At 43.4% G+C, this 24,243-nt stretch overlaps 6 protein-coding genes across 6 annotated transcripts; all 6 read left to right on the top strand.

Annotated features, from left to right (window-relative positions):
- Positions 1-779: 779 nt before the first annotated feature.
- Positions 780-3,132, top strand: SERLADRAFT_479593 (uncharacterized protein; the record flags this gene model as incomplete). Its single annotated transcript, XM_007323885.1, has 11 exons — positions 780-988; positions 1,045-1,116; positions 1,188-1,296; positions 1,355-1,381; positions 1,440-1,512; positions 1,567-1,576; positions 1,644-1,789; positions 1,851-1,958; positions 2,022-2,212; positions 2,270-2,699; positions 2,768-3,132. The coding sequence occupies 11 exons, from the start codon at positions 905-907 to the stop codon at positions 2,922-2,924; spliced, it is 1,407 nt and encodes a 468-aa protein (XP_007323947.1).
- Positions 3,133-3,987: 855 nt separating this feature from the next.
- Positions 3,988-6,313, top strand: SERLADRAFT_374500 (uncharacterized protein; the record flags this gene model as incomplete). Its single annotated transcript, XM_007323884.1, has 13 exons — positions 3,988-4,112; positions 4,160-4,341; positions 4,401-4,469; positions 4,594-4,621; positions 4,677-4,734; positions 4,842-4,923; positions 4,946-5,015; positions 5,077-5,344; positions 5,410-5,515; positions 5,564-5,615; positions 5,672-5,922; positions 5,976-6,013; positions 6,068-6,313. The coding sequence occupies 13 exons, from the start codon at positions 3,988-3,990 to the stop codon at positions 6,311-6,313; spliced, it is 1,575 nt and encodes a 524-aa protein (XP_007323946.1).
- Positions 6,314-9,133: 2,820 nt separating this feature from the next.
- Positions 9,134-9,751, top strand: SERLADRAFT_443266 (uncharacterized protein; the record flags this gene model as incomplete). The annotated part of the gene is made up of 1 exon (XM_007323883.1): positions 9,134-9,751. The coding sequence occupies one exon, from the start codon at positions 9,134-9,136 to the stop codon at positions 9,749-9,751; it is 618 nt and encodes a 205-aa protein (XP_007323945.1).
- A 4,420-nt stretch (positions 9,752-14,171) lies between these two features.
- Positions 14,172-15,176, top strand: SERLADRAFT_443264 (uncharacterized protein; the record flags this gene model as incomplete). Its single annotated transcript, XM_007323882.1, has 1 exon — positions 14,172-15,176. The coding sequence occupies one exon, from the start codon at positions 14,172-14,174 to the stop codon at positions 15,174-15,176; it is 1,005 nt and encodes a 334-aa protein (XP_007323944.1).
- Positions 15,177-16,888: 1,712 nt separating this feature from the next.
- SERLADRAFT_443262 (uncharacterized protein) lies at positions 16,889-17,269 on the top strand (the record flags this gene model as incomplete). The annotated part of the gene is made up of 1 exon (XM_007323881.1): positions 16,889-17,269. One exon carries the CDS (start codon positions 16,889-16,891, stop codon positions 17,267-17,269), a length of 381 nt encoding a protein of 126 aa, XP_007323943.1.
- A 4,358-nt stretch (positions 17,270-21,627) lies between these two features.
- SERLADRAFT_443261 (uncharacterized protein) lies at positions 21,628-22,344 on the top strand (the record flags this gene model as incomplete). The annotated part of the gene is made up of 1 exon (XM_007323880.1): positions 21,628-22,344. The coding sequence occupies one exon, from the start codon at positions 21,628-21,630 to the stop codon at positions 22,342-22,344; it is 717 nt and encodes a 238-aa protein (XP_007323942.1).
- Positions 22,345-24,243: the final 1,899 nt, after the last annotated feature.

The raw sequence follows: 24,243 nt of genomic DNA, 5'->3' as shown, positions 1-24,243 counted from the left end.
CAGCTGTTTGTGCGCAACCCTAACCCAAGTACCGACGAGTTACTTCCGTTACTCCGTCTCACTTAAATTTGCGGAGGACCGGTATTTGCAACGTTAATTTTGTGCACAGCTTCAGTATCTGGCCTAACGGCGAGTCCAGCGACCGACTCATATGGTAAGCAAGCTTAATCAATGGGAACAGCGCGGACGAAGTATCCAAATAAATCCATTCGAGGACTACAGAAAGCGGCTTCGTGATAACCGTGACGCCTTGTACATAAATCTAATTCGAAGAGTGCTAGATTAGCTCAAGTCTTGCTTGCCTGGGAGTGCACGAAAGCGCCTCAGTCAGCAGGTTTGCGATGTTTGGAACTCTCGTCGCAGCTGATTTCTTCCGTCTGACATCTCGGAGTGATGCGGAAGCAATTAACGCCTTAATGATCATGATAAAAAAAAAACTTCCGCTGGGCGCAAATGATTGTCGTTTTTTGCCTCCAAGGAATGAAAGGACTCAGTGTAACGACGTGTTGAATACGGTGCTGGCCTAGTGCATGCTGTTACTGTGGGGCTTGTCATGAGCTCAGCGATAGGGAAGCGGCCAGAAGATCAAACGTTCTTTGCAATTTACACCGACATCGGGTGATTGTTCGGATCCGAGGCTTCTTATGAAAGCCAAGATATAGCGTCTAAGGATCAATTGCAAGTATATAAACAAATACCAGACCGTCAGTCAGCGTCTCCCTTGTCCTTCCTGTCACAAGGTAGCAGTTCCGCCATGGCTACACAATCATCCGCCAATTCGACACGACCTTTGCTTGACCCTGTCGTTATCGACGGCGACTACCAAGATTTTCCGAACACTAGTTCACCTCCTGCATCCAACAAGGATTTTCAGGCGTCGCCAGCAGGGTCGGACAAATATCATATGGACGATATTATTCCAGAAACTCACGAACATCGTACTCTTGTTCTATGTTTCGATGGAACCGGAGATCAGTTCGATGCTGATGTGCGTCTCAAATTTCTCCATGTGTTAGGGATATATAGCTGATCTCATATATGTAGAACTCCAACATCATCCAGTTCTTTTCGATGCTGAAGAAAGATGATATGAGTCAACAGATGGTTTACTATCAGGTACACTTGATTTTTTTTGGTTATCAATCCAAGCCCGTTTCAAAGACTCACCTTAAACCAATGCCCATTAGGCCGGTATTGGGACATACACTATACCGGAGATCGCAACTCCTTTCATGGCCGGTTTATCAAAAACTTGGGATATGATGGTTGGAGTTCATCTCAATGCCCATGTTATGGGTAAGCTATATATTTATTTCCTTTCCATTTTAAACAAAGCTCACGATGCGCTACACAGGCGGATACGAGTTTTTGATGCAGAATTGTATGCCAAATTTCTCATGACTTCTACTTGTAGACGGGTGTACTGAAAGTATTATCAGATCAAGCTGGTGACAAGATCTGTATCTTTGGCTTTTCTCGGGGGGCATACACCGCTCGTGCTCTGGCTGGAATGTGAGTGACCAACGATCAAGATTACGAATATCTATTGACCTATTTTCATTCTAGGATTCACAAGGTATGTTAGGATTCAAGCATTATAAGCCTTATATCAACTCACTAAAACTGATGGTCGTGCTGCTCAGGTCGGACTTCTTCCTGTGTGCAATCATCAACAAGTTCCTTTTGCATACAATATGTATTCGCGTGATGACGAAACTGGCTGGAAACAAAGCACAGCGTTCAAGCGTGCCTTCTCGATCAATGTTGAAATCGAATTCGTTGGTGTGTGGTACGTTTGGTTGTGATTTATACATAATTCTCAAGTTGATTGAGAAATATCATACTTTCAGGGATACTGTCAGTGCTGTAGGACTAATACCTCGCCGTTTGCCGTTTACGAAAGTGAGCGACAATATCAAGTACTTCCGACATGCAATATCACTGGACGAGCATCGCGCGTGAGTGGATACACGTTCTCTTTCTCATTTTTACCTTCTGTTCAATTTGCATCACCTTTCCAGTCGCTTCAATCCGAACACATGGAGCCATCCAACGGAAAAGGATAAAGAGCTAGGCGTCAAGCGTCATGAGATGCCACGCAGTAAGAAAGTCCATCACAAGGCCAACCTACATGACCTTGAACGCCGATATTCTGAGGACACTGATACGACTACCGACGTCGAGGAGGTGTGGTTTTCGGGATGTCATACTGGCACGTATATGCGTCGCTTGATATAGCTTAATTGACTCATGTTCGCTTTAATCATAGATGTCGGAGGTGGATCAGTCGTCAATGGTACACGTTACAGTCTTGCACGTATCCCTCTTCGTTGGATGCTTCGCCAGTGTTTCTTGGCCAAAACTGGCATTCTCTTCCACAAGTCTATATTCCCCAAAGTCGGGCTTGACCCCGATAGACTTTACCCAGAGGTCCTTCCACGACCGCCTCCATTATATCAGAGTCCTGCTTGCCGCTCTCCCCCGCTCAAGGTACCTTGGGTGGTGACGGACGATCGTACGATGGTAACCTACAGTGATGGTGGGGAGTTCGTGAACGAAGAGGACGAAGACCTAGCAGATGCGCTGAGTCCGCATTACGACCAACTGGTACTCCTGAAGGGGTGGTGGATACTTGAAGTCCTTCCACAGAAAAATCACTACCAGAAGGACAACGATAATTCTTGGACACAGGAGTATCAGTGTGTATTTTTATTTTCAAGATATCGCCTTCATTATGGGTCTTCTGACGATTTGTCCATGTTTTTAGAATAAACATGGGTGCTGGACGGCACATCCCGAGACAAAAGAAGGATGGAGTCAAGTTCCATAGAACTGTCAAGATTCGCATGGAGGCAGAAGGGCTGAAAGATGGCAAATATTGGCCTAAGGCTAAGTTGAAGGTCGAACCCAAATGGGTTGACTAGCCTTGATTGCATTGGAAAATATGTGACAGGACCTCGCGGATTAAGTTGACGGCTCGATATCCATAGCTGCATTTCGTCTCGTCCCAGTTCGTGTTTTCTTCTATTCATGTTATTGTATCAGTTCCCTTGTTATTTTACTTTAGTCTGCTAGGAGACCAACCTTTGTATATCTTGCTCATAATATCCATAACTTCATCCTTAAGTTGAACTTGAAAATTCTGCAGGCAAACTTGAAATGTGAGCGGAAACTCCATTGCTCGAATATGAGGACATAACAAGATCGCTACGATTGAACACGACGACAAGAAAGGTTAGAATATAAAAGCTACGCCTCGGAGCTTACATTGCATTTGGAGAATGTCTTCGCTGACATTCACAACTTGCATAGGTGACTGGAAGGGCGTAGTATGCTACCCTGTCGGTATCATTCAGCAAGCGCCACATAGCTCATGGAGAACTCATATCAGACAATGCTTCTATAATTTCACATAAAATCATCGTCATAAGAGACTCACCTGTATTTTGGGATCAGCAATTAACAATCGTCCATGTTTCGGGAACGTCGAACTGCCCAAGGATCGACATAAAACCCCATATATGGCATCAAGGCAGTGTCAGCGCTGTGTTTTCCGCGTTCCGTGCCGCCGGAAAACATGTGCTTGCCGCATTCGGATGAAGCTCGGGTCAAACTGGTCTATAGTAACTGGTAAGCTTACTCCAGTGTAATCTGACTGACTATATTTTTAGATATCGACGCAGTAATTTTGTCTGACTGGGGAGATTCATTTGACGATTTGCCACAGCCAACATGCTCCATCAGAAACAAATTTGAGTCATAACCCGGATGAACTTGTGATAACAGAGGTATAAAGCCCAGATAACAAAACTTTTGGGAAATTCGTTGTACAACTTTTACCTATCCAACTATTTCTTTCAAGTTCGATCCCTTTTATTCTTAATCTCTGTGTTTAAGCCATCACAAAACTAGCTCGCGCATCTTTCTATACTATCTTCAGCGCAGATGGTGTTTCGGAGCGTCTTATCTGCCGCCATTCTTTGTGGGATGGTCGCGGGTACTCCTGTGCCACAAAGTTCTCCACCATCCGTGACTTTGGATGATGCCATCTTTACTGGCACCACTAACGGGAGCGTTTCGGCGTTCTTGGGTATACCTTACGTGCAACCTCCGTGAGCAGCTCTATTTTCTCGCCAACTTCATGAACTAAATAACGTAGTGTTGGCGATCTCCGCTTCCATCTTCCTCAAGCCATCTCGCCCTACAACGGTACTTATAACGCTTCAGCCTACGGACCTAGTTGTCCACAACAGACGGTCACAGTCCCTGGGAATTTAACTGCTGAAACGGAAGCTATTCTCACCGCTCTAGCTGCAGACGGCGGCGCACAGAGCGAGGATTGTGTGTTATTCTATACTGAGACTGATGGCGTTCAAAAGCTGAATATATTTCTTGTACAGGTCTTACGATAAATGTTTACACGCCAGCCAGTGCCACTACAAACTCAAAATTACCTGTAGTTGTGGTGCGTATTAAACCCCTGGCAGCTTCGGTGTTTTGTTACTAATGTGGTGCTCAATATTTAGTGGTTCTTTGGAGGTAAGAGATGATAGCAACTATTTCAGTCAGTCAATTGAAGTGTTATCTCCTCAGGTGGTTTCGCGGTCGGCGGTGCATCCACGTTAGCTTTTCATACACTCGCTCTTATTATTGCTTTGAGCTTATGGTACTTTCAGATACCCGGGAGACGTTATTGTCAACAGGTCTCTTGCACTTAATGAGCCTGTCATCTATGTCAGCTTAAACTACCGGTGAGTCTTACAGGTTGTGGCAGCAGCCTTTAGCACCTATCTTACTGTGAACTGCAGATTGAATGGTAAGCAATGTGTTAAATCTATCAGAAAGTCGCAAAACGATCAACTTGTTTAGGATTTGGCTTTTTGGCTGGGAAAGAAGTCATGGATGCAGGTGTAGCAAATTTCGGTCTCCACATCGGTCTACTTAGAACGTCAGGCCCTGAGATGGGTACAGCAATACATCAGCTCATTCGGTGGTGACCCTAGTAAAGTTACGATGTGAGTCCCTCGTTTCCATCATAGTCGACAGAACAATTATTAAGACAGAGTTTATGTTTAGCTGGGGCCAAAGCGCAGGTTCTACTTCTATTGTATACCACATGATCACAAATGGAGGCGACAATGAAGGACTATTCCGCGGTGCGTACATGAACTCTGGCTCTCAACTCCCCGTCAGCGGCATGAAAGGTGGCCAGCCATACTACGATACCATGGTCAAGGACACAGGTTGCTCAAATTCGTCTGACACTCTGCAATGCCTCCGAGAAGCACCTTACGGCACTCTCAAGAGCGCGATTGATAATGTTCCTACCTTTTATGATTACCAGGTATGTTGTTGCTTATGGTACCGCTGGATGCTGGATTGTAGAACTGATATCGTTATGTGCATTAGGCTCCCATCTTGCCCTGGATGCCTCGTCCTGACGGCGTTTTCCTTGTTGACAACCCTCAAACTCTGATCAAAGAGGGTTCTGTGGCGAATGTATCTTTTGTAAATGGTGCGAGCATCAATTTAATATGCATACGTTGTCTCACAAAATCTACAGGAGACTGTGACGATGAGGCCACTCCTTTCTCGTACGCCTCTCTTAATATTACGTAGGTTGCGGGTCTCCCCATACGAGCCTGACAGATGGCTCATTCTACTCTCACAGAACTGAGCAGGAACTCCGAGTCTACATTACAACTTATTGGTCACCTCATGTATCTAACTCGACCTTGGACAAAGTAATGGAGCTGTATCCTGTCACTCCTGCGGACGGCTCCCCTTTTAATACTGGCAACAACAACACGGTGACGCCGCAGTTCAAGCGTGTAGCCGCCTTCCTTGGTGATATCAATTTCCAAGGCCCTCGCCGGTTCCTCTTGCAGGCACGTTCTGGCCACCGAAAGATCTGGTCTTTCCGTGAGTCTTGACATAATTGACCCCAAGTTTGTTGGCTAAGGATTGGTAATCAGTCAGCAAACGGATGAAGGATACTCCCGGGTTTGGCGCTGTAAGAGGATGCTCTAACCTCCCTCGAGATTCTAAACTGATAATCTCGATGTAGTTCCATGGTTCAGACATAGACATCATCTATGGTTCTGCTGATATGACAGACTATTTAATCCGTTTCGTGGCAAACCTTGATCCTAGTGGAAACACAGGGATTAACTGGCCTCAATACAAGAACGAGACACCCAACCTCTTGACTTTCCTAGATGGCTCAATTCCGGCCAACATTACACAAGACACGTACAGAAAGGAGGGTATCGAGTTGGTGACACGGATGATGTTGGATGACCCCTGGCAATAAATGCTCGTCGACAGAACTCAATTCCACGGACTACTAGCACTGATGTTTGTGTTTCTTTGATCTCATATCTCTGTTATATGCACATTCATTTGGTAGCTCTATGTATTACTTTACAGTAAGTCGTAGTTAATATATCTCATTGAGATATGACAAAACCGGATAAACCTGGTCTCTGCCAAAGCAGCCATTGTTCTCCATGGAGCATAGCCACCACTCCATGGAGTAACCATTGTTCTCCTAGGAGCACAATTGTACTCCTAGGAGTCATTATACTGTAGCGAGTAGCACCTCCGACTATAAGTAGTAGGGGGTTTAGTATAGGAATACCTCAGTCGTTTCTATAGCCTCTCGGGCAGCGGCTGAGGTATGTTACATTACATTTATTAGAGATCACCTTAAACTAACATCTATTGTAGTTTCACTTAGGTAAATAATAAAGTCGTTTCTATAGCCTCTCGGGCAGCGGCTGAGTTTCACTTAGGTTTATTAGGTTATGAGCCCTGGTGCGCAAAAGCTACACAGGAAATAATTCTTATTTGAAACGGCAACCTCGGAACCATGACCACAGCACGCGATACATCCGCATGTCCAGTTCTCACTGGACCCAACAATTTTCAAATATGGAAACTCCGGATCATCTCAAAGCTACGTCGGGAAAAAGTTCTCCGGGTTGTTACTGGAGAGGAGCTTAAGCCCTCACCAGGAAAACCTACCTCCTCGGAGGATCCTGAGATCACCTGGATACTTAAGGATGAGAAGGCACATGGAATCATCCAGGACCACATCTCTGATGCCCTCCTAATGAGGACTGGAGACCTCACCAGCTCCAAGGAGTTATTTGATAAACTTGTCTCACTCCATCAGACGTCCAACATCGCCTCGGCCTTCTATTCATTCCAGCAACTCACCAAATTGTTGATGGGACATCACCTATCCAGGACCACATTGCAAAAATCCGGACAATTGATTCACACCTCTCTGGAATGAAACTAGGAGTTGATACCAAACTCATGGCCTTCGCTCTTCTCCAATCTCTCCCATGCACTCCTGAATGGCAAATATTTCAGTCATCGGTAATCAACACGATTGAAGAAAATAAACTTACCTTTGATGCAGTTGAGATCCGGATCACTGCAGAAGTTGCACAACAGTCAGGACAGGCCCCTGGAGGTTCCAAATCAGCACTCAAATCGGAGGAGAAGTGGTGTGACTTCCACAAAGCCAAAACACACAACACCTCGGAGTGTCAAACACTTCAGTCAGCCGGAAAAGGTCAAAGGAAGAAGGAAAAGGCAAATACGGCGGAGCAATCATCTGGATCTGACTTCGAGGAGGAACAGAGTCATATTGCATTGGAACATGTACATATTTCCAAGCCACTTGCTAAACACATTCAAGCTTACCTTGTGTCGGAACCCGATAAGACCAAAACAACAATTATTATTGACTCCGGAGCAACATCCCACATGGTCCCTCACCGCTCCTGGTTTGAGCCAGGAACATACCATGTTCTGCATCCTCCGAGGACAATCAGTTTTGGGGATGAATCCTCTGTAAATGCCATTGGCATTGGAACAGTAATCCTACAAGCAACTGTTGGCAAAAAAGACTACAATATTGCACTGTCAAATGTCTTACTTGTGCCAAACTTCATGTTAGCACTCGTCTCTGTCCACAAATTGTCCAAAACGGGGTTATCAACACTTTTTCCAGCAGGGTCAAATGCTTGTGAAGTTCGGAAAAAGGAGGAACTTATCCTCACTGCGTTACACAAGCGAGGACTTTATCACATCCAAGCAAAACCCAAAATCAACCCGGAGTCAGCTTTTGCAGCAGTAGATGTAAATTTATTGCACAGGAGAATGAGACACATTGTAATGGACCGCTTGCAACAGATGGTTACAAAAAGACAGCTCCAGGACATAGACACCCTTACTGGAACCCCGGATTTTTGTGAACCTTGTGCTTTAGGAAAGATGAAGAAATTACCTTTCAAGTCCACTAGAGGAAACCGAGCCAAGCGCCCCATACAAATTGTGCACACAGATGTTGGAGGACCAATCAAACCAACTTCCAGGGAGGGTTTTCGGTACTGGATTATCATTGTAGATGATTTCTCCAAATTTCCATGGATATATTTCCTAAAACATAAAAGTGAAGCACTGGAACGATATAAGCAATGGAAAGAAGATGTCCAAACATTCTTCTGGACTCATTTGGGAGAAGAAAACTTCACTCCACTATACACAGAATTCCTCCGGAGCGATGGGGGAGGAGAATATACTGGCAATGCATTCAAAAATCAACTCCGAGGAGATGGTGTCATCCAAGAAACTACAGCTGCAGATACTCCGGAACAAAATGGCATTGCAGAACGCATGAATCAGACATTGACTACATTAGCAACCACTATGCTCCATGATTCCAAGCTCCCAAAGTCATTTTGGGTAGATGCCATGCAAACAGCTGTATATATCACAGCACGCAGCCCAGCATCAGGACTCCATGGAAAGACCCCATATGAAATACTGTTTAAAAGGAGAGTTGATCCAACTTTGTTTCGCCCTTTTGGATGCCAAGCATATGCCTTGATTCCAAAAGACAAAAGGCAAGGGAAGTTTTACTCCAAGGGGTGCAAAGCCATAATGATTGGCTACACACATGGAAAGCAAGCCTACAAACTCCTAGACACTGAAAAATGAACTGTGTTTTCCAGTCGGCATGTCATATTCAATGAATCCGGAAAGGTACAAAAGGACAACACTGCTCCCTGGAACACAGACACTAGCACAGATCAGTGAGAGGGACTCATTCCAGAGAATGCTCACTATCCAGACCAAAATACATTGGAGGAGAAATGATCCTGACCCTCAGATCCGAGATCCAAATGAATTGCAAATGGAACCACATCTCCAAGGAGATGTTCCACAAGCAATAGAACCATATCAGCATGAAGATGTTCCGAGAGCAGTGGGGCAATACCTCCGTGGAGACATTCCGAGAGTAGTGGGAGCACCTGATCAGCTAAGACACCCTCCACAACAGTCTCTACAACCAAGACCTGAACACTGGCCATCTTCAGAACGAAAAGCCAAAGTAGAGTTACAGTCAGTGGGAGGACAGCCCCTCAACATACAGCCAGCTGATGTGGAAAAAGTCCGAATACAGCTAGACAGCCTGTCCATTGGATCAGCTTCTGGAAGGCATCCAACACCTCCAAGGAGTCATCCAACGCCTCCAAGGAGTGATTCAACACCTTCAGGAGTGAGTGGGGCAACAACTAAACAAATGTGTCTACTCCCTGGAGTACCTGCACAAGTTCCTAAAAGAGCAGTCATGCCTGCTGAAGTCCTAGGAGTACGCAGAAGCAGTCGCCAGACCCGTCCTGCAGACAAAAACCGAGATTATCAAAGGACTCTAGATGAGGAACAGTCTTGAAAAGAGCAGCATGACAACTCCATGGAGAAACCTAACACTCCTGAGGTTCATGAAGAAACATCTGATACAGAGGAGACATTCTTTGCTGGAATAGCAAGCACTGGTCCACCTAATACAGACCTTCCAAGGACACTAAAGGAAGCCTTATCACGTCCGGATGGAGAATTATGGAAGTCTGCCTTGAAGGAGAAACTCCTAAGTCTTAATACCAATGCAGTATATGACACTGTCCCACCTCCAAAGGGAGTGAAACCTATCACATCAAAACCTGTGTTCCGGATCAAGTTTGATCAAAACAGAAACATTGAGAGATACAAACTCCGGATTGTTGCACAAGGTTTTACTCAAAGGGAGGGGATTGATTACCAGGAGGTTTTTGCTCCAGTTGCAAACTTAGAGTCAATCCGAATTATTCTAGCCCTGGCAGCAAAGTACGACCTAGAACTTGATCAAATGGACATATCCACAGCTTATCTCAATGGAGAACTTGAAGAAGAACTGTACATGCTTCCTCCAGGGGGTGTTCCTATCCAACCTGGATACTGCTGGAGATTGAAGAAATCCATCTACGGGTTAAAACAAGCTGGTCGTGCATGGAACAAAACTTTTGATCGCAAGCTCCAGGAGCTCGGTTTCACAAGACTAAATGCAGAAACATGTCTCTATGTATTCCAGGACAACAAACAAATATGCTTTGTTGTTGTCTATGTAGATGACCTCCTCCTAGGAGCTTCATCCCGAAAATTCATGGATATCACAAAAGCCAAACTCAAATCCATATTCAAAATGCGGGACCTTGGGGAAGCAAAATACATCCTCGGAATAGAAATCCAATGTGATAGTTCAAACAAAACAATATTCCTATTGCAACGCCAATACATTGACACAGTCCTGGAGCGTACTGGAATGAAGAACTGCAAACCAGTATGGACACCAATGGCCCATGGATCAAAACTCCTTGCAAATGCTCCAGGGGAAGATATTGTGCAACACGAGATGCATATTGAAGGGCGTCAAGTGTCATACCTCTCAATTGTAGGCTCCCTCATGTATGCCATGCTCGGAACCCGCCCAGACATTGCCCACGTTGTTGGAATACTAAGCAGGCATAGCTCAGCTCCAAGGAGCCATCACTGGGAAGCTGCAAAATGTGTCCTCCGATATCTGAAAGCAACCAGGGACATGGAAGTACAATATGATGGCACAGATGTCTCCATGGACATGGATTTCGATGGATATTCAGAAGCAGATTGGTCTGGAGACCCAGACACGTCTCGATCAACATCAGGGTTTGTCTTTATCACCATCCGAGGAGCAATCTCCTGGACAAGCAAAAGACAAAGCATGGTCGCTTTATCCTCCACGGAGTCAGAGTACATTGGATTGAGCAATGCTGGACAACACCTTGCATGGCTTTGGATATTTTTTGAAGAAATTGGACATGCTCAAAATGGACCTACAACATTGCACTGTGACAATCAAGCAGCTATCATTCTTACACGAGATCCACAGTTCCGTGCTCGCACAAAACACATTCAACGGAAATATCATTTTATCCGAGATGACTTAGTATCAAAGGGAGAGGCAGTAATCAGATATGTTCCTACAGGAGATATGGTTGCAGACATTCTCACTAAACCCCTCACTCATGAAAAACACTGGAAATTCTCTAAAGCTATGGGACTACGGTTGCACTCGAGTGGGAGTGACAAAACCGGATAAACCCGGTCTCTGCCGAAGCAGCCATTGTTCTCCATGGAGCATAGCCACCACTCCATGGAGTAACCATTGTTCTCCTAGGAGCACAATTGTACTCCTAGTATACTGTAGCGAGTAGCACCTCCGACTATAAGTAGTAGGGGGTTTAGTATAGGAATACCTCAGTCATTTCTATAGCCTCTTGGGCAGTGGCTGAGGTATGTTACATTACATTTATTAGAGATCACCTTAAACTAACATCTATTGTAGTTTCACATAGGTAAATAATAAAGTCGTTTCTATAGCCTCTCGGGCAGTGGCTGAGTTTCACTTAGTTTTATTAACTATCAGATGATTGGGATGAAAACCTAGACAATATAAACAGTCCAGGCAAATAATAAGAAATAATTACTAATGCAACCTAGTAATTTGACCTATAACAAAATGCAAATATCCAGAAGCCTCGGGCAGTTTTTGAACTTGGATCAGATGATCTGTCTCTATATCTCCCAGGATACCTGGCACACTGACTCCCCTATGCTCAACCAAATTCTGTTGCCAAACCAACTCATCAATCTCAAATGCTCCTGGATCAAAATCCTCCATTTTGACGGCTGCACCAGCAAAACCTTTGATCATTTCATTCTGCAGCCATATTTGGGGATCACATTTTTTTTGCAAAAGCTTGGACTTATTGCCAACCACATGAAAAAACCACCCAGGACCTGGACATTGTCATGCACCAAAATTGATTGGTAGCATGGACAGGTGTCAAAAATGAAGCAAATATTCAAAAAAACTTGCTTTTGCGCCACACAGGCACAGTGCCATGTGGAATAGTAATTGATATTGCCTTGTTAGAACTTGTGGCTGATCAGCACCACCTCTATTAGGCAATCAAGTTGCGCTCACCTTTGCTTTTCCATTTGGTACTTTCCGTGTTTCGGCATTTCGGCAAATTTTTGCGTCGCTACTGGCTACACATTGCGCCCTTGCTTTCATCGTTTTTCCCTTACTTTTTCTTTACTCAGCCCTACCATGGGACCCTTACTCTCTTTTTTATTCTCACCTGATGGTTGCTTCTGGATCCCCATTTTAGTTCACCTCCTCGTCACCTCCACCCTCCTCCTCCTCATCTTCTTTGCTCCCCCACCATACCTGATGTCACCACTCTCTATCCACTTTTGTCTCCAGTCCATTGATCACCATGTGCCACTGCTGATATCAGCAAAGCCCCAGCGGCCGGTCCATCTTCATGATGTCGATCTTCCATCATATACTATCAAATCATTGGTCACTCGTCTCGCCTGGTTGGAGTGGGTGGGTAGTTTTTGAGCTGGAGAAGGTTCATCTCCTTGCATCGCCTATGTACATTGTTGTCCCATTTACTTGGGTACACTTATCTTTTGTCTATTGTCTTTGCTATAGCTACACCTACCACATGCTGCCTGGGACTCACTTGTTCTAAATTGGAACCACTCCCCTCCCTCCCTCGTTTGATCAGGTGGTCCAATATAACCAGACCATTGGTAAGGCCATGGAACCATCAGATTTGGACTAGGTGGTGGACCGGTGGCTCCAGTTTCTTTTTTTCAGCAGAACATTCATTTATAGTGCAATTATTTTTGATTTTTGAATCATTTTTATGGACACATATTTTTTTTAGAATGCTTGTTGACTGACAATAAAGGAACTGTGTCAATACTGATATTGTTTTCCTTTATCCTTTTTTTACTGCATCTTCCCATGACATCATGATTTTCCTGCTCTCTTTTTGCTATTGGACTTTACTTTATGGCTGTACAAACCTGTGACATTACTTACACAGTATTTATTGTTCTATCCCTTTCTTTTCCTTATTTTGATGATCTTATCCTGTACTACCTACGCAGGATTTGTCAGCATACATTCCTTCCTTCATGTTCTTTCTCATTCCTTTTGCACAGCTATCCTGTGCATAGCCTACCTTTCTTTTACTATATAAACCCCTGTATTTTACCTTGTAAAACAACAAGAACTCCAATCCAGACTTCTTCTCTAATCTCAAGCTCACTACTCTGCTACTTGTGATCCATTGTGGTCACAACACTTCCCACTGCTACCACTGTTAACTGCTGTCATTGTCACTTGCCACTTTTGAAGTCATTGTTATCCCTTTCGATTAGAGTCCTTCTGAGCACTACAGTTTGTGCATCAGGAGCCTACTATCACTGGGAACCTCATCACCTCATCATCTCATCGTTCTCAAACCTACCTTGTGCTGCAATTAGCAAGATAGTGCTCGTCTATTCTCGTTGTAAAGCCCCTATCTTCCATAGTTCAACTATCCCTCCTCCTCAAAACCCACACCCATACATCCTTGGGTTTGACTTTGAAGGATCATTGTACATACCACCCCACAAACAACCAGAGCACCCACTGTTCTAGGAGGCAAAGCCAATAAACATGTTCCATAGAATCTGGGAGGATTGTTTGTTAGTTTGTTTTTTTGTGTGTGGTTTTCTAACAACAGTTCTTATCATCAACAATTGGAGCCCACTGTGAGGGGTGGTTTCCTTCAAGCTAAATTCCCACCATTTCATTGCCATCACTGTCTAATTTATCATCTACACCTTCTATTTCACCCACCACTTTATCTGTCTCATCCCTCTCTTCCAGTAACTCAATTTCTGTACCAGCTTCTACTCAGCAAGCTTCATGTTTACCCCCTATATTTTCCACTATGAATCAACCTACTACTCTCTCAGTCATCACTATGCCAATTCCCGGAACTCGTTATGCTCCTAAGAAGTTCAAGGGAGACTATACTCGTGTCAGGGATTTTGTTCTCCAATATGAGCGTATCTGTCATGCAAACAATGTCACTGCTGATGATGAAAAATGCTCAAGCATTCTCCAATACTGCTCCACATATGTTTGCAAAATCATTGAAGGAATAAAGCACTTCATTACACCCTCATGTAACAGTCTCAGAGATGAAATTCTCCAGTACTTTGATGGTGCAAAGGCAGAGGCCAAATTTAAAGAGCATCATCTTAAACAGCTGGTCAATGTTTTGCACAAGAAGCAAATGGGCTCTCTGGATGATTTCAAGAGCTACATGAGGAAGTATGTTTGCGTTGGTGGATGGCTTCTTGCCAAATCCAAGATCACTCAGGACATATTCAATTTCTTCTTCTGGAAAGGACTATCTAAAACCCTTCATTATCACATTGAAAACAGACTCCTTCAGAGGGATCCTACCCTTGATCTCTCCCAGCCTTTTGCTTTTGATGATGTTGTCAAAGCTGTAGAGCATGTCCTTCACAGAGATCGCTTTGATGATGAAGATTTTGACTCTGATAATTTGGATTCAGACTTGGAATCAGACAACTCTTCCAGTTCTTTAGACAATTCTTCTGACTCTGACAAAGAGGAAGAACCACCTTGTTATATCAGGAGAACCACCAAGCAGAAGAAAGAGAAAAAGTGCACCTCTGAGACAGAGAAAGAGAGAAAGCTGTTGAGTCCTTCCAAGTTGAAGAAAACCCTTCACTCCTTAGACAAAGAAGAGCACACTGCTGTCAAGAAATATGAAGTAGAAACCCTTATCAAGAAGTTGGGTTCCTTGACAATTGAAGATCCTAACTATCCTCTGCTCTACTATCGTGCTATCAAGCTTGAAACTGATGCTAGACTTATACTTCGCCCTCCCACTATCATGAACCAGTTAGCCAGACCATCTTGATCCTCTCAAGGAAGCAGCAACTTACCCACTCAGCCTACTGCTCCACACCATCAGGAAATATAGGGGTAGCTATATAGAGCTTTATAGCACTATAAGTACTCATAAAGCTGTTATAGTGGTCAAACCTGTTATAGAACCTCTGCCATTTATAGAGACTCATATAGCTCTATAAATGCTCTTATAGATGTTGGAAATTGTTGTGTGGCTGATAAAAAAAATTAACACAGACAGGATTTGAACTCTCAACCTGCTAGTCAGCTCTTGGGTGACTAAGCAACCTATAGCCAAACATCATATTTATGCACTACACCATGAGAGCTTATAAAATATATTATACAGGTGTTATATATTAACCTTTCATGGACTTAGATTATTTTTTTACTCATTGTCACTACTTATATTTGGATAAATCATTATTCTTATTTTGTGAGTATCAGGGATACAAACTACTATTTCACCCTTGACAACTTTGTGGAGCCATTTGCTGGTTCCCAATACTATACTGTGTTTGATCTCTTTTGGGGATTTGATGCTCAAAAAGTGTACCCTGACAGTCGTGACCTTAACTCTTTTCTATTGCCACTAGGACTTCTGAGGATTACTTCTATGCATATGGGATTCACCAATTCTGTTCCAGAATTCCAGAATTGTATGACTTTCATCCTGCAAGACAAAATTCTGCATATTGCCAATAACTTTGTTGATGACCTCCCAATCAAAGGACCTACTTCTCATTATGAAGATGCAGATGGCAACCCAGAGACCATCCCTGGCAACCCTGGCATTCGTAGATTTATATGGGAACATGCCATTGATGCTCATTGCAATATGCATAGAGTTGGTCATGCTGGCAGAACTTTCTCTGTTTTCTCTGGAAAGAAGACTCAGTTATGTCGTCCTCAAGTTGTGATTGTCGGACAAGTATACTGCCCAGAAGGTCGTCTCCCTGACAGTACCAAGGTTGACAAGATTCTTAAATGGCCAATTTTCCAGACTCTCAAAGATGTTCGCAGTTTTCTTGGTCTATGTGGCACAGTTCGCATTTGGATTGGCAATTACTTTGCTCTTGCACGCCCCCTGACAGAATTATATTGCAAAGGAGCTGAATTTCAATGGGATGAACGCAGACAAGAAGCATTTGATGCTCTGAAGCATGCAGTATCCTCTGCACCAGCACTTCACCCTATAGATTATTCATCACACAACCCAGTCATTCTTTCAGTTGATACCAGCAAGATTGCTGTTGGTTTCATCCTCTCCCAGCTTGATGAAAATGGAAAGAAGTGTTTAGCTTGCTAAGGCTCTATTCCCATGAATGATAGAGAGGCAAATTACAGTCAACCCAAGCTAGAATTGTATGGTTTGTTCAGAGCACTTTGTCATTTTTGCCTTTACATTGTAGGAGTAAAACACTTGCATGTGGAGGTGGATGCCAAGTATATCAAAGGCATGCTCAATGACCCAGATCTTCAGCCTAATGCCACTATCAATTGCTGGATTCAGGGCATCCTTCTCTTTGATTTCAAGCTCATTCACATACCTGCTGATCGTCATCGTGGTCCTGATGCATTATCGCGTCGTTAACCAACAGAGGAAGACTTTGAAGATGCTCAAGAATCAGATGATTAGCTTGATGATATCACCCTTCTTATTGATCTTGCCATATCACCCTATGTCACTCCCTTTGTTCCTTACCAATGATTCTTCTCAGTATGATACCCTTCGTCAAATCTTCCACCCATGCCCTCAATATGCACCTTGGCTCTGCAAGAAGCTGTGCTTGGTACTGCAAGGGTAAATTGAGAGAGATCCTAACACAGCAGGATGGCAACTTGGAGAGGCAAGGATTGCTGGTGGAAGAAAATTTAGATAACCCCTATGGCCCTCCACATCCATTCCAAGAGGAATCCATTGAAGATGCCGTGGAAGATATTGAAGAAGATCTATTTGCATTCATCCCACTCAGGCAACCTGAACAGGAGGATCTGGAGCCAGGGGAGGCAGTGGGTCCTTCTAATCATCCAAATGCCATTTCCCTGAATGATAATGATGATGAGCATGTAGAAATTCCCACCCTACAGCAGGTCAGATAATATGTATGGACCATATCTTGCATGAGAGATGGAGAAAAGAGTTTGAAGGGGCAAAAGGGGCTGTAGATGACTATGGGGATGTGGATATGGACAATGATTTCCCAGTTGCCTCTGGACCACAGGATACTAGGTTCTTTCTATTTGCATCGAAAACAGACTGGCAAGTCACCTGTTGGGCAATCCAGGATGGAATAGGTCACAAATCATTTGACCATTTGTTAGCTATTCCAGGGGTATGTCTTTATTCTATTCACTTCCTGGATCTCCTTAAAGAAGCCATTGTTTCAGGTTAAAGAGAGACTGGGATTGTCCTATCACAACATTAGAGGGCTACACAAGATAATTGACTCTGTTATTCCATCCAGAGCTGATTGGATGTCAAAAACCATTGCATTCCCAGATGCCCCTGATGACAAGCATCTAATTCATTCATACTGTGATGTCCTTTCTGCCATTTTTAGCCTCCTTGGCAACCCAGCCCATGCAAAACACATTGTCTACAAACCTAAGAAGATATTCAGTAATGCACAGAAAGAGAATAGAATTTACAATAAAATGACTGGAAAGTGGTGGCATGCAATCCAGGTCAGTATTATGCTGGATATTAATTTTATTTGAATGTTGACTCTTATGTGTGCAGGCACATCTACCTAAGGGAGCAGCTCCTTCACCAGTTATAATTGCTACAGACAAAACACAATTGACGCAGTTCTCAGATTCCAAATTTGCCTATTCTGTGTATCTAACTTTGGGCAATATTCCACATGCAATACAATAGAGGCCAAGCCAGCATGCCTGTATCGTAATTAGCTACTTGTCTGTAATCAAAATCATAGGCATGTGACTCACTTTGAGAGAAAACTGTAAGGATCATTTATATTTTCTTATTTTCTTATCTTTTTGTCCTATGTTTTGGCTCTAGGGCTAGAGGTATGGTATCTTTTTCTATCTTGCTTCTCATAGCCCTCACAGGTTTTCTTAACCATTGTTACCACTTCATATTGCAGATCAGAGACTGAGTAGTACTCCCAGCCAGCCAGCACAATGGGTAAGGACTGGTGGTAGATATCTCACGCTCCAAGCCCCATCAGTGCCTGGAGATATTAATAAACACTTTAGTCAGGATTGTACCTCATCATGAGGATACGGTTCCTGAATACGTGTGACAATACTTATTATTAGTACATTCTCTCACCTGCTGATTAATCCTTAAAGTTGTACAATAATTATTCTTTTTCTTATTGGTTGATTTCTTCCTCAGACCACTTTTCTTTTATTCCTCTTTCTGTTACAATAACACAATTTTCGGACCTTCCCTTTACTTTTATTTCTCCGCTTTAACCTTATACTTTAACTTTCACACATGGTGCCACACGGCACTTCCCCTGTTGTATACCAACTAACTCTCTGCATTTCAAGGGGTAACCACTCCCTCTTCATCTTCTCTATAGTGTGTTCCTGTGTGCGCCGGAGTAACTAACTCTTGGTTGTTACACTTTCGGTCTGAGGGATAGATGGTTAGCTCTATAATAACCCTATACATTCATGTATAGTTCTTTAGCTTTCTATTACTTGGATTACCAGCTTTACTCCTCACCAGAAACCCTTGAGTTTACTCCCCAAGTCCTCTACTTGCTATATTTGCTAGCATCTGTCGACCTCAAGCTCATTGTACCTCTTACTCCCTGCAAGTGCAGTCAGAGATGGGTATCATTTTTGTTATAGTTCAATGTTGCCTCACAAAAAGTCATCCAGAGTGCAGAGACTATTTCATGAGTCAATGAAGATTATTTTGGACCCATTAAAAAAGCTGGGAGGGATGGAATAGAGGTGATAGGAGGAGATGGAGCAGTAAAAAGAGTATACCCTGTGCTAGCCTGCTATGTGACCAATTATCCAGAGCAGTGTCTGGTGATGTGCTCAAAATATGGTACCTGCCCCAAATACAAGCGACCTCCAGAAGAGCTTTCAGCCTCTACTGCAGGAGAGCCATATACCGATCAATGGACAGAGTCAGTAATCAACAAGGCTAAGGAAGATACACATTCATTCCATCAGTTTCAAGAGAGGTGCAAGGAGCAACTACTATCTGGATCTGTCTACAAACCCTTTTGGACTGGGTTTTCTCACTGTAACATCCATATTGCAATCACTTCTGATGTCCTCCACCAGTTATACCAGGGCATTTTCAAGCACATGGTGCATTGGTGCCAGAAACTACTAGATCCTAAGGAACTTGATGCACACATCAGAGCACTCCTCCCTACTTTGGTGTTTGTTATTTCAAGAATGGCTTTTCTGCTCTTGGTCAAATAGGGGGGAAGAAACGGAAAGATATGCAAAGATACTATTTGTAACAACCAAGAGTTAGTTACTCTGGCGCACAACTCAGACAAGCAAAAGAGTAATGAGAGGGAGTGGTTACCCTTTAAGATAGGACCGAGTTAGTTGTGGGGAAACAACAGGAGGACTCGCTGAGGAGTCTCCTGGATCTATTGAGGTTTATATACTACTACAGCGTGTTTGTACTTATGTACTGTACAGTTGATGAAAGCAGTGGCTGATGATGTCATGGGGCACAGCTCATGTGACCAGCTCCACTGCATGAGAGATTTGTAGCTAAAATAATAAAAAAGGCAGTGCAGCGCGAGAAGGTGGAGTTTGAACAAAATGGAAAGTGCCGCATGGCACAGTGTGTGAAAACTACAGTAGAAAGTTAAAGAGGAGAATGAAAATTAAAGGTCCAGAAATTGTGTATCATAACACTATTGGGATGCCTTATTGGCAAACTTCCACGTCATGCTATCATCACCTATCAATCACTTTTAGACTTTATTCAGATAGCACAATACCCAATGCATGATGATACCACCTTGGGCTACCTTACCCAATCTCTCAGTATTTTTTGGCTGCTGCGAAGGGAAAAAATATTTACTTTTGAGAGTTACCTTAAAATGAGCATGGAAAAAGACGACAAAGATGTTTTCCTTTGTGCCAAGTCTCAGGATCGTCATATCATTATCGCAAAGAATCCAAGCAAATCCCAACAATCACTTATATCTATCATGGAGAAGCACTCCTGCCCAGGCTTTGAGGACGTACTCAAATTCTATCTTAATTCAAAATTACAGCAGCCCCATTCCAGAGCACAAACAGAATCTTATCCTCTTCCATTTCAAAAACTTGATGTTTTCCATTCATTCAAAATCAAATTCTCCCTTGAGACTCTTGGAAACAATGTGGACTTGTTTGATGACCAAATGGATGCTGTAAAGGCAAAACCCTCAAGCGTTGGTGGACAGCATCCTAGGTTTGATACTATTGTAGTAATGAACTCCAATGACTGTGAATCAACAGGTTTGACAGGTAAGTTCTATAATATAAAGCTCTATCTACTATCTGTTTAAAAGTTGTACAAAGCACAAGAATTGGACGTCTCAGAGTGATCTTCAAGTTACCTACAACTTTATATGGCACACATAGTGCCCCTTCTAACTGGCCCCAATATCATTTGGCTTATATTGAACGGTTTAATTGTCTAAGCCCAACAGCTGAAAACAACCATATGATGTACTCTGTCACCAAACCTAGGCCTAATGCTTCTGGCTACCTGCCTGGTGATATTACACCCCTTTCTGCAATTAAACAGGTTTGTCATTTGATTCCAGTCTTTGGGGGAATTAGAGATAATTGTCCACTCAATTGAACTCACAGTAATGTTTTGGATGTTTGTACAAAATTTTATCTCAACAATTATAGTAGTAAATACACTTATCAGACATTATGGTAAATTCAAATTATGAATATTATTGTGTTGTTTTTAGGGAAATCTTGTGCTATAAAGGCTATAATTGCTATGAAAGCATCCATATATACATGTGGTGGCTATACAGTGTACTACCAGTCCTTTTCACACCAGATCAACCCACGTGCCTCAAGCTTAATACAACACATTAACTAAGAAACTAAATAAACAGAAACTCTCTGATTTGTATAATACGCACAGACATGCATACTCTATATATTTAATCGTGTAGATGAACAAGACTGACACTGAGAAATCTCCTGGCCAGCAGCGTCATAGCAAAATATTGCCTTTCATGCTGTGACAGCATGTGACGGCATGTGACATTCCTTATCACTCATCATCATTTGACAGCCTATAGTGTCACATCTTGCACGTGACACAATAGGACTATGTCTTTGGTGACAGCGGAAGGAAAGTTCTTCGCTTCCTCTCTGACACCTCCACTGGCTGGCAATTCTTTGCTCAACAGCCTCACCATCATTATTAAACTTCATTCTTTTTGAATCACACGCATAGACACCAACAACTACCACTACTTTCATTTAACATCATGCCCGAACAAGCACCACTGGTCATCCCCAAAGGATGCCCCAATTTTCGGAACCCCAGCTTTCTCAACATGCAAAACGCTTTAATGCAAATCAACAACTGGAACAAAGACGAAACCATTCAACACATGATACAGGACTGGGTCACGCAAAATCCTGCACCACCTCAAATTCCCACACCCGAACCCCCCCGTTCCCCTTCTCCAGTGCCCAGCATCGCTCCAGCCCTCGGTCCGGTAGAAGAACCTATCAATCTGAGTAACACGAAACTCACTTTCAACGAAATTGACACCAAAACTACCATATCAGACTTCGTTATCGACAAACCATCACCCTATGCAATCAATAAAGTCGAAAGCGGTGACTATATCGAATTATGGTACTTCACAGTGGAGGGCTGCAGAGACGCTTTTGCACATCAGCACACCATAGCGAACACTCTCAGCATGATCACAAACGACAACAATCAGGTTGCACTCAAACCAGCCGCTTCTTACTGTGCATCCAAAAACGCGAAACACGACGAAGACTTAACCTTAAACCAGATTTTCATCGCTCGCACTTGTCTCATCAATGAGATGGACAAAGCGGGCTGGAAGCGCGACTTCACTCGAATGCTCAGTCATTTCTATCTACAACTAGACATGCATCCCAAACGTCGTTTCTCACACAGCGAACAAATACTTGTCACTTATCATGCACAGGCACATCACAAATAGTACGAGTTGCTAAAAAGAGCGGTGTCATGCACCAAAGTTGATTGGTAGCATGGACAGGTGTCAATAACGAAGCGAATATTCAAAAAGACTCGCCTTTGCGCCACACAGGCACAGTGCCACGTGGAATAGTAATTAATATTGCCCTTTTTGAACTTGTGGCTGATCAGCACCACCTCTATTAGGCAATCCAGTCACGCTCACCTTTGCTTTTCCATCCGGTACTTTCCACATTTCGGCATTTCGGCAAATTTTCGCGTCGCCACTGGCTACACATTGCATTGCGCCCTCGCTTTTGTCGTTTCCCTTACTCCCCTTCCTTTGCCTAGCCCCACCATGGGCCCCTTCCTCTCCTTTTTATTCTCACCCGACGGTCGTTTCTGGGTCCCCATTTTAGTTCACCTCCTCGTCACCTCCACCCTCCTCCTCCTCATCTTCTTTGCACCCCCACCATTTCTGATGTCACCACTTCCTATCCGCTTCCGTCGCCGATCCGTTGACTACCACGTGCCACTGCTGATATCAGCAAAGCCCCGGCGGCCGGTCCAAATAGGGCAACAGGTCCATCTTCATGACGTCGATCTGCCATCATATACTATCAAAACATTGGTCGCTCGTCTTGCCTGGTTGGAGCGTGGGTGGGTAGTTTTTGAGCTGGAGAAGGTTCATCCCCTTGCGTCGCCCATGTTCATCGCTGTCCCATTCACTTGGGTACACTTATCTTTTGTCCATCGTCTTCGCTATAGCTACACCTACCACATGCTGCCTGGGACTCACTTGTTCTAAATTGGAACCACTCCCCTCCCTCCCTCGTTTGATCAGGTGGTCCAATATAACCAGACCATTGGTAAGGCCATGGAACCATCAGATTTGGACTAGGTGGTGGACCGGTGGCTCCAGTTTCTTTTTTTCAGCAGAACATTCATTTACAGTGCAATTATTTTTGATTTTTGAATCATTTTTATGGACACATATTTTTTTAGAATGTCTGACTGACAATAAAGGAACTGTGTTGATACTGATAGTGTTTTGCCTTGCTCTTTTTTTACTGCATCTTCCCATGACATCATGATTTTCCTGCTCTCCTTTTGCTATTGGACTTTACTTTATGGCTGTACAAACCTGTGATATTACTCACAGCATTTATTGTTCTATCCCTTTCTTTTCTTTTTTTGACAATCTTATCCTGTACTACCTACGCAGGATTCGTCAGCGTACATTCCTTCCTTCATATTCTTTCTCATTCTTTTTGCACAGCTATACTGTGCATAGCCTACTTCTCTTTTACTATATAAACCCCTGTATTTTACCTTGTAAAAAGAACAAGAACTCCAATCCAGACTTCTTCCCTACTCTCAAGTTCACTACTCTGCTACTTGTGATCCAGTGTGGTCACAACACTTCCCACTTCTATCACTGTCAACTGCTGTCATCGTCACTTCCCACTTTTGAAGTCATTGTCATCCCTTTCAATTAGAGTCCTTCTGAGCACTACAGTTTGTGCGTCAGGAGCCTGCTATCACTGGGAACCTCGTCATATTGTCGTTCTCAAACCTACCTTGTGCTACGATTAGCAAGGTAGTGCTCGTCTATACTCGTCACAAAGCCCCTATCCTTCTATAAATTCAACTATCCCTCCTCCTCAAAACCCACACTCATACACCTCTGGGTTTTACTTTGAAGGATCTTTATACGTACCACCCCACGAACAACCAGACCACTCCACTGTTCTAGGAGGCAAAGCCGAGAGACAAGGTCCGTGAAATCTGGATGGACCGTGTATTAGTTTGATTTTGTGTGTGGTTTTCAAACAACAATTCACATCTTCTACGCTTGGCGCAAAAGTCTGGGACATTTTAAGACATTAACAATAATCGACCAGCTACCATACACCACAAAATT

This window comes from Serpula lacrymans (assembly GCF_000218685.1).
Source record: "Serpula lacrymans var. lacrymans S7.9 unplaced genomic scaffold SERLAscaffold_17, whole genome shotgun sequence".
Taxonomy (NCBI): Eukaryota; Fungi; Basidiomycota; class Agaricomycetes; order Boletales; family Serpulaceae; genus Serpula; species Serpula lacrymans.
The sequence above is the reverse complement of the archived record's forward strand: the minus strand, read 5'-3'. Positions and strand labels throughout refer to the sequence as shown.